Source organism: Desmodus rotundus, chromosome 3 (assembly GCF_022682495.2).
Source record: "Desmodus rotundus isolate HL8 chromosome 3, HLdesRot8A.1, whole genome shotgun sequence".
NCBI classification, from domain to species: Eukaryota; Metazoa; Chordata; class Mammalia; order Chiroptera; family Phyllostomidae; genus Desmodus; species Desmodus rotundus.
Window position 1 is genome coordinate 53,070,816 of NC_071389.1, and position 10,369 is coordinate 53,081,184.

The 10,369-nt window shown below is 43.4% G+C and overlaps 1 protein-coding gene and 1 long non-coding RNA gene across 5 annotated transcripts in view; one reads left to right on the plus strand and one right to left on the minus strand.

The window, feature by feature from the left end:
* Positions 1-5,301, minus strand: part of ERICH3 (glutamate rich 3) — a 112,909-nt gene extending 107,608 nt beyond the window's left edge. For all 3 annotated transcript variants that reach the window (XM_053920811.1, XM_053920812.1, XM_045199549.2), the window contains exon 1: positions 5,218-5,301. In XM_053920811.1, the coding sequence (XP_053776786.1) occupies positions 5,218-5,240 (23 nt within the window). In that variant the 5' untranslated portion in view covers positions 5,241-5,301. The remainder of the gene's footprint in view (positions 1-5,217) is intronic.
* LOC123480276 (uncharacterized) lies at positions 5,126-9,655 on the plus strand. 2 transcript variants are annotated; one of them, XR_011650974.1, is made up of 4 exons: positions 5,126-5,272; positions 5,923-6,010; positions 9,286-9,351; positions 9,519-9,655. It is a non-coding gene; the product is annotated as an uncharacterized lncRNA (long non-coding RNA). The 2 variants fall into 2 exon arrangements; XR_006656196.3 differs by having other exon boundaries at positions 5,901-6,010; positions 9,519-9,652.
* Positions 9,656-10,369: the final 714 nt, after the last annotated feature.

Below are 10,369 nucleotides of genomic sequence, written 5' to 3' on the forward strand. Positions count from 1 at the left end.
AATAAAAATCAAAATGCAGTATCTATACACTAAAACAATTAATTTTCCCTCAAGGGCACAGCTCAAGTCTTCTTCAAAATGATCAGGACGATCATTTAAATGAAAAATTAAGTTAATGAGCTAACTATATAAAAATGTATTTAAATAGTTGAATTGAAAGCATAAATATAGGTCCACACATTATTTGTAGTGTCACGGGTTTTACTTTGAATGTGACTCAGTTAACTGTCCTCTTTATCCTTTTTTCTTTCTTAAATATAAATCATACTCATCTTATTTGGGATTTCAAGTTTAGGGAAAAGTGCAAAGATTTTTGCAAGCTAATATGAATATCAAATCCTAGATTTTTTTCTTTTTTATAAATTCTACTTTCACTTTATTTAACAGCTTATTTTTAAATGACAGACATAATGAAACCATTCCAAAGGACACACCATTTTCAACTATTTGTATGGAGAAGTGAGTAAGCCATTGGAGGGAAAGATCCAATAATCCAATCTCCATACAACTGCTGCTGCTCTACCCCGAAACTACTAACTAACATTTAAAATTTAATTGCAATATTATCTCCCAGAATCTAAGATTTTCAATGAAAATGACATCTACGGAAACATAAAGTCTCAAAAATACATATACCCCAGGTTGATTATTTGAGGTTGATTTTTGAATTGAAAACTGAGTCAGAGTAGATTTATTTTCTCATCCCCTGAAAAAATGTCACGTAGTAATTTACAACTAAAACAGGTTGGGGAGTTTGCACTGCCCCTCCCAGTTAGAGACACCTTGACAACCCCAGTGGGCGTCATGGACCATGAAGAAGCAATACAAAAACCTACAGAAGGGAAAATCCCGGGGTGCTTTTCCTAAGGAAGTAACGCATACATGCAAATAAAATACCTCAATGGACAAAAAGAAAAGAAAAGCAAACACGGGAGAGAGGAACAACGCTACGGTAGACTGTATCTGACCGCACCTGTTCTCCATACCAGATGTTCATTGAGTGGGACAGGCATACTCCTAGGCCTCCCTAAAGACCTTCCTAGGGGAACCCAGGCAAGGATACTTCTAAGGGAATCAATTTTGAGACCCTCAAGTTGCCTCTGTACGCTCCTAAAACTGATCTACCTGAAAAACGTACTTCCAGTCACAATGACCCTTCCCTTGCCTTTTCCCTTCAGAATCTACCTGCAAGATTCTGTCTTTACAATAGAAAGGCACACATCTCACCATCTGGTGTCTTATCAGGGTGCACCGAACTTCGAAAAACACCTGAGAAACAAGAGAACAATTTGAAGTATTGTACAGATGTTGATACAACAAATTACTTTCATGACTGGGCAACAAGTAGGACCGCAATCCTTTGTTTCCAATCCTTCGCTTTCTAAACAATTGAAGGAGGACCTAAGTGCCATTTGAAAGATCACTGAAAACATTTTTTGGAGGTAGATCATTATGTGGGTTTTGGCACGTAACTCCGAAGGAATTCAAAAATTTGAGCAGCATTGTGTAACAAATCTCTTTTCATTCCCATCTACTTATATGAACAAGTTTGCTTAGCAAATGGTTAGGAGAAGACATCCCTTGTATAAAAACAAAAGAGCAGAATCTCAACAAAATGTTAAGGGAGGAAGTTAAAAAAAGATGACTCCATTCAATTTACTTCATTTAACCAGAAACAGTTTACTCCTTGAAATTAAGTTGCTAATATTTGACAGACGTTTGAATAGGAACTATTCAATTTGAATTCAACTATTTCATGACTTCAAGTCTAAAGTTCTGCGTGAGGTATTGTAGTGGTGGGTGTGAGGGTGAGTGCAGACTAGAATGCTACACGCCCATTCAGAGCAGTAGGCTGTTTGCTAATGAGAAAGGCAGAGACAAAGGGCAACAGACACTCCCATTGCAAATAACAGGGCAGATCTGTGATTATTTTGTCACTTCTGGGTGTTCATCTTCATTATCTAAAAGTTGACAATTTTATTTGCAGCAGTTGTTACTTTACTTTTGATGTAGGGCTGAGTTATCAGGGAGTACTAAGGCTGTGTTGATTCTTTCTATACCACACTTCAGCGTATTATCACTACAGAAATACTTCTGTACATTTAAAAAGTATAAGTTAATAAGTCTAAACAAAAAAAATGCTTCTAAACCTTGGCAGAATATTCCCAAACATACAACATCTTGTGTGCTTTGATGTTGTCATAAATGATAATATTTCCCATTCTTCTCATTCCTCAAAGCCAATTTACAGACGAGTGTGACTATCTCTACTTAAAGGAGCCAAGGATTCAGAGATGAACCTTTCAAGGAGCCAAAAGAGTCGTATCATTTTATTGCCATGAATGGCTGAAGGTATAAAATTGCCATTCCATCTCTAGGAATCGTGTACAACCCCCAAACAAACAGCAACTCGGGGTGAGATTTAGCAAACCAAAGAGACTACCAATGGAAATTCTCCACTCTGCAACAATTTCACTGGAGATGACAATGCCAGGAATGGTGTTTTATACCTGCCTTCCCCCCAAATACAATGCAGCTCAGATTCAAAGTCTTTGTTACAATCTGTGGCAGAAGTTTTTAAGGCTATTTATATTTACTCCAAACTCTAAGTGAACAAAGTCCGCACAGGCCCTTTGCAATTTTTCTGTCCTGTTTCATGCTGCAATTAAGTAAGCAGTGGAACTCAGAAGGAAGCCCCAAGAGAAAGCATCAGGACATCACTTATTGATTGGTGGGATTTTAGGGATTTAAAATTTCTGTTCTATTGTACAACTGCACTTTATTACCACTTTATCCTTCAAATGTAATAAGTACAAACTGCTTCAGTAATGATGGAAAAGCTTTCTCAGCTTTAATGAAACCTTTTATTTGCTACTGAAACTTTTATTATTTCCAAATGATAGCACAGGCAAGAAAAATAATCACTACTTATACTGAGGGAAAACTTCAACAATTTGAATAATTTTGTCCTTGGGTGAATTTGAAGGCATTTAGAGTTCTTATGTTTATTATTTTCATTTATTTTTGATGAACCAAAAACAAAATGTATACATGAACATATACGCACTACAACAAAATTATTTTCTAATAATACATTAAAATGCTAGATATTTATGTGCAGCTGCCATCTGTACGATGTCAGTCTGATCTGGGTAAGAATTTCTACATATTTAGGGCTCCCACAAATCTCAGCTCTTGACCATGATAGGCAATGTAGTTGAATGGTTACGCCCACAGGCTCTGAAGCTGGAACACCTGGCTTTGCATTCCAGCCCTAAACTCTCCTTCCTGTGAGATCTGTAACACGTTCCCAGTCCTCTCTTTCCTTATGTGTGGAAAGAAGGGTGACTGGAACCTGCCTCATGGAGTGGATGCAAAGATTAAATGAGGTATTTCATGTAAAACATTAGACTGGGGTGTGATGCGTGGTAAGCACTTGATAGATGTTTAGCTCTAATACGGCTTTCATACGCGAATACATCCAGGCAATACATTCTAGACGATACCACTCACTCAACAAACATCTATTGAGCTTTACTTTATGCAGAACATTTGTCCTTGGTAAAGGGGGCACAAAGATTAATGAGATACGGTGCCTACTCTCCAGGAGCTTCCAGTTGTCCTGCAAAACTATGGGTGTGATCCTAATTTCTTTCTCGAAGAGTACCATAAAACACACTCTTCCACCAGGTCACAAAGTTTCCTTTTCCCATGTGCTTGCAACTAATGGAGCTTCAGAAAAATTTCACTTCGTTTCTGAAATCTTAATCGTGCACAATTTCATAAGCAGCTACAGGTTTTTCCACATTTTAAAATAGACGATTAAATGGTCTAATCAGATTCTAACTTAGCCAAAAACTTGAAAAACACAGGAAGACAACCATGGCTGACACCTTCATTTTCCCAAATGGGGCCCCACTGCAAACAGCAGCTGCAGGAAAGCAGAGCCAGTGACGGCCTACGTGACCCGCAGCCAACTCAGGCTGCACGGGAGGTCAGCGTCAAAACGGCACAGCCCCTGAACTCCATTCGGGATAAAATAAGAAGCTTGTTTGGTCATAACTACATCACTTTCCAGAAAGTTCTGAAACTGACTTCCAACGTGGTGCCTGACATGCCTTTAGTTTCTCCAAACATGTTTACGTCACGACACTCACAGAAGTCATTACGAAATAAAACCTTTAAGTGTGACTGCAAGCCCGACGCACGACTCCTGCGGTATTCCAGACGCCACAGACCCCAAGTGATCTTAAATAAGTTGTCCTCTGCTAATTTGCTGCTCTTGAAAATGGGCAACAAATCCAATTAAAAAAGAAAACATCTTCGAATTAGTTGCAAGATAGACTGGGATATTATCTACTTACTAGATGTATCATAATAAAAAAACTATCTAATATGCATGGCATTGTTTCGTTCAGAAAGAAATTGGATATTCACTCTTCCAGTAAAAAGCCCAAGATTATCTGAGGGAGTTGGGGAGGCTGGAAGGGGGGGTGGCGGGGAACAGCCCGTATTGGCTGTGTTAACTTTCTAGAATGGATTGAATAATTGCCAAAAACGTCTTCTGAGGGGTCACCCTGCCCAAAGCAAGGGGAGATCAGCGGTAAACATACAAGTACACAACTCCTTCGTTTCTCCTTCCTTTCCCGTGTCATACCACCTTCCCTGACCAAAAGGCTATTAACGGCCCTATACGTTCCTTTTGGGACTGGGCGGATAAAAACCCAGAGGTAAGGGGCACCCTTCCCAATGCAGCCCCCCCAGCTTTAAGTTAACTCACGCCTCCTTTGTACCCAAGACGCCACAGTGAGAATTTATCTCGCTCCCGTATCTGCAAACGAATGTGTATTTTGGTGACCTCTATTTTGCATTGAAACACACGTGTTCCACACCACAGGACCCTCTGGGTCCCAGCTAACATCCCCGCTTAATGTGTGCGTTTCTCACATCCAGTTTTTAATCCTTCCAGAGTGAAAATTTCAAAAAGGGTGAACGTCGGTGAAAATAAGAGAGCAAAGGGAGGGAGGAATGCAAAGCCTAGGATTTCTGCCATCCTTCTGCAAAACAGAATCCGTATTATTTTACTCCCCGAGCCCATCCCCCCACCACCGTCGCGCTCCCTTTCGCCCCTTCGTTCTGCAGCAGGAGGGAGGAGAAGAGGCCTCTGGCTGAAGCCGCCACCTGCCGCGGCGTGGAAAAGCTCCAGTTGTCACTTACCCAGAGGGGTGAGAGTGGCTCATTTTTGCAGGATCTTTTTTGGACCCCGGGGCAGGTGCGTGGGGCCCCCCCGCGCTCGCTGGCGCCGCGACAGCCGCGCTCGCGGGCGGCTCCGCACTGCGGTCGCGGGTTCGCGGGGCACCTGGGCTGGGCTGCTGCCGCCCCTGCGCCCAAGCTACTCGCAGCCTCCCGAGCCCCCACCCACTGGCGGTATCCACAGCCTCCCGGTTGCTAAGGGAGGGGGGGAAGGCAAGCGCCCAGGTTCCGGAGAAGCCAGGGCGCTGCTGGAACTGAGCCCGGGGAAGCTAGAAGTGAAGCTCAGCTTCTAGCCCTTTTTCTGGGCCCCGACGTAGGAGGAGACCCAGGCTCCTGCTCTGTTGCCCAGGGCGCGGGGTCCCCATCACCTGTACTCCGAAAACGCACACACACAACCGGTTTAGGCTGGTGTGTTTCCTGCTAGGCCCTGGGGAAGGGCTGAGGGGTGGCTGAAGCTGCTAGTAACAGCAGGGAGCAACTACAGTGTGATGCGTTGGTTCCCAGTTGTAAAACAGACTCCAGATTGCAAGTTCAAGGGTAAGAAAGAAGTCTTTTCAGTCTGCTCTGGGTTTTTATTTTGTTTCTGCATCTGCAAGGCGCTGTAATTGGTTCATTTCTTCCTTGTAAAATTCCCATTTCGCTCCTAGCTGATGTCCCCACTCCCAGCAGGCAGGGCCGGCAGTTCCGATGCTCAGAAGGTGGGGAAGATGCAGTTACTCGATAAAGCCTGCTGGAATTGTAGCTGCACTTGAATCCGGTATGTAGAACGCAAGGCTGTAATGAAGAAGCCTGGATTTCAATGAGAGGGCCTCGGGATGGAGGAATTTTAAGTCATTGGATTCACATGACTTATTCCTAGTCCTGTTCTTGCTTTGTTGGGGTTTTGCTGCGTGACTTGATCTCTGACCTCAGGTTCCTCATGTAGAAATGACTGGCTGGACACATGGATCTCTAGTCTAACTCAGCCACGCTTACAAGTGGGTGCCGCCTCGTTAATGGCTCTCAGCTTTCCCGATATCAGAAAGGCCCACTGAACATGTCAGAGCCCGGTCTTCTTTGCATGACAGTCAAGGCCTTTCATCATCTGTCCCAGCATCTTTCATCAGCCTCACTTGTGACCACTGTCCCCACCTCTACTGCCCTAAACTCTCGCAAAACAAATCTTGTGCTGTCCCTCGAATGAGAATACACTCCCACCTCTGCTACCCGACAAACTTCTATTCCTCCTTCAACTCAGCATAAGCACCACCTTCCTTGATGTCCCCAAGTCTACTGGTGACTCCCACCTCTGGGGCCCACACTGCCTGGACATGCCTTGGTTTTACACTCATCCCCCTGTACTGCACATAATGGTCTATGGCTGCCTTTTTTATTTGTCCATGAGCTTCTCTATTTTACGTTTTTGTATTCTTAGAAGCAAACAGCACTTCAATAACTATTTGAAGTATAAATGAAGGGGAAAAATTGTTAATGTCCTCAAAATGGGAGCATTTTTATTGAGTACTTTACTAAGTGCTCTCCTCAGCCTGTTAGTGAGCCCTTACTAAGTGTTCATTAGCTCATTTAATCCACATCTCTACTCTAGGAGGCAGCACTTCTCCTCCGTTTTATACCTATTCAAACTAAGACACAGGAAAGTTAATTATTTTGCCCGAAGCCTATAAGAGCTGCTAGGTGGAAAAACCAGAATCCACATCCAACTGTGTCTGATTCTAAAGCCTCTAAGTGTTTTTAACAATAACAAACTCCTTTTCCTACAGCTCCTGTGAATTGCTGCAGAAGGCACATTTTCTATGCTGTCAGAGTTCTCTGATCTGAAAGACCGGAGGCATCCCAGTATCCCAGTGTGTGGAGGGAGGGTGGGGAGGGGGGTTTGTTGGTGGGGATGGCGGGTGGGGGGGTCCTAGCTCAATAGTTCAGATTCCAAGGCTGGTTTGGGGACCAGATGACTACAGCTAGAGAGAGGCAGAGGTTGTCAAAGAAGGAAGATGTGAGATGTAAAAGTGGCATCTGAAGCTTAAACAAGGAAGCCCTATAGATACTTAATTATCGTGCAGCCATAAAGAGGACTTGGGCCAGCGCTTCCCCATGTATGCTTACCCCCACTGACTGTTCCCAGTTCAGGCTATCCTTAATGATCACTGTAACCAGATTTCACCTGGATAAAAATTGGGAGCAAGGGAGAAGGGACTAGGGAGAGATATTATAATTTGCCCGAGTGTTGCCAACCCCTAAGGATGGTGTAAATAATATAATTTTACATAGGTACTAGTTGTTACATATTAATTTATTTGTGAAAATAGAAAATGATATTCTCTCACTGGTGGAATGAGACAGGAAATTAAAATACACTAAATAGATGCCCAGGACTCTGAAGAAATGAATCCCTAGCACTCAACTGACGGCGAGGTACCCTCAGAAGCATGCATTAACTCAAAGACGGGGTTTGAGTTCTCCACCCCTCTGAGCTGCACAATGTCACGTCCCTGATGAACTCCACAAGGGCGCTACTAATTTTCACGTCAAAAAATGCTCACTGTGAAAATGTATTGGGAATTTAGCGGGAAGGAGTTTTTATGTGAATTTCTAGTATGGAGATAGGGAACGAGAAATATGAAATTAAACCATTTTAGAGACCAAATAGGCATCGGAGTCATTTTTGTTTTCTCCCAGGAAAACGAGTCCCCGGATGTTCTCAGTGGTATCATAAATGTATAAAAGAGCTCTGTTTTGTAAAAAGACCTAGGGAGTTGGGGGTTTGGAGGACAGGAGATTTACAGAGGTAGGAAAGAAGAAAAGACAAAGGTTACTCCTACAATGGTGGTTAGATCTCCATTTTGACTGAACAGGAGCTCGACTTAGAAATCACACATCATCTAACCGACCAGTGACCATCTCTTACATCAGGGGTGGAAAATCTATGGCTCAAGGGCCAAACCCAGGCCCCTGCCTCTTTTTGTACAGTGCACAAGAATGGTTGCTACAGTTGTAAATGGTTGAAAAAAATCAAAACAATAATATTATATGATACATGAAAATGTCATGAAATTCATATTCCATTGCCGATAAATGAAGTTCTACTGGAACACAGCCATACCATTCATTCGAGTTATCGATGGCTGCTTCGGTGCTACCAAGGCAGGACTGAGTAGTCGTCGCAACAGTGACCTGACGGCCCCTAACATCTAAAATATTTACTATCTGGCCCTTTACAGAAAACGTTTGCCGAGCCCTGGCCTAGGCTGTCACTGCAATCAGAGAGATAATTTACCCGCAAGGACTTTGGACACATCTTGCACCCTCCCATCCCCAGCACCTGTCACAGTGCCTTTCGCAGAGTGCTCACTACAGGGATGCGGAGTGAATAGGCAGGGGAGGAGGAAGTTTCCCCCTGGGTGTATCGTTCTCTTCCAGATAAGGGTCAAGTTATCAAGACTTTCTCCTCAGATGCAACAGACATGCATGATAATTTGATGTGACCCCAGAGCTGCCTTTTTTTATTAACACCACCTCAAACCCCAGTAGGAAGTAGGTAATGAAAGCATTTCCAAAGACCACAATTGTGCAGGTGGTTAAGTTTACACGAGAACTTCCTAGTACCTGTCATCAGCCAACATTAGCCTGGGTCACTAAAAGCTATAGCACTGAGAACCTGAAGAATGAAGAGAAAATGTACAAGGATTAAATTTCAAACCTGAATTGTTTTCCAGCCTTCTTTAATAAGCCTCCCTAATCAGCTTCATTCCAGTGAGCCATTTAGTGACCCATGGCATTAGGTGCAGGAAAGGCCGAGAGGACGAATGCAGTGGATAGAGGGACCAACTCGAAGGGGCATCCCGAATTTAGAGTTCTGAGTGATCGGAATAGGCAAGGTTTCTCCAGCTTCTATCCCTATTTCTGAGTTGGATAGAATCTGCAGACAGATCAGCTGGAATGAGAAAGTCAATGAACTTCTTTAGTGGCCATAAGGAATCAATGGTATTTACTATGCCTGAGGTGTCAGGGATGAACACGATTCCTGTCTGCCCTCAGCCTGAAGTCTGTACAGACATGCAGACCGCGGATGACAAAGGGATAAGAGCTGCGGTGGAGGCATGTGTAAGTTGTGATTCAGAGGTAGCTTCTGACTAATGTTCCCATCCTACACCTATTCCCCCCATTTCCAGCCGTGTACCCACTCTTTGTGATGCTGAACATCACTTCTCACTAATGGCATTATTTTTTTCTTCTGGACACCCTGATTTTTCCTCACCATCCTCTCCCAGGGATTCTACACCAGGCGAGGGAAGAGACTGGCCATGATGGAGAAGAGAGAAACATAGAGGCTGTTGGGGAGGCATAACCACTGAGAAATATAAAAGAAGAATAAAGGATATTTGTGTTTTTATTGTTTTCAAATAATTATGTTACTGATAAGTACATTTCCCCTTTCTACCCTTAAAGGTTTGTCCAGGGAAGTCAGGAGAAAACCCACAGAGGAGCCTTAGGAGATGTGTACGAGGTGGCTGGGTAGGTGGGGTTTGGGGTGAAAAGACACCTCAACAAGCCAAGACCTTCCCTTTGAGCCTCTCAAGCTGACAGTAGACTCTGCTGGTGTCTGGAGACCCTGTCCTGGTTCCTGCAGCCCAAATATTAATGATAGTTGCAATTTGGAACAGAAAAAAAAGAAAGAAAAGAGAAAACAGAGAAGAGGTAGGAGATGATGGCTTCATTAAGGAGATGAGATTTGAACAGGGCTCCAGTGAGTCAAATTTGCTGCGGGGTCACCTCCTCTTCCCACGTGTATTGTCTGCACCTCTCATGCTACATGTCATAGTCTGTGTTGTTTGTCTGCATGTCTTTCCGCCTCCAGCCCCAGGCTAAGTTTCTGCTTTCTCCACCAGTGCCAACCCCATAGCCATGAGCGAAGGTGGTATTTAGTAAGTGCCCATTGAATAAATGGTATAAGGAATGTAATTCGTATTTTCCTAGGCACTCCAATTGGAAATGGGAAATGGGAAGCCTATGGCTAAGAGTCATGAATAATTAGTTCTCTGGCCCTGGCCCCACCTACATATGAGTGTATTTGTTACATATTAACAAGCTCACCACATCTGTGATTATCCACCACTAGCAA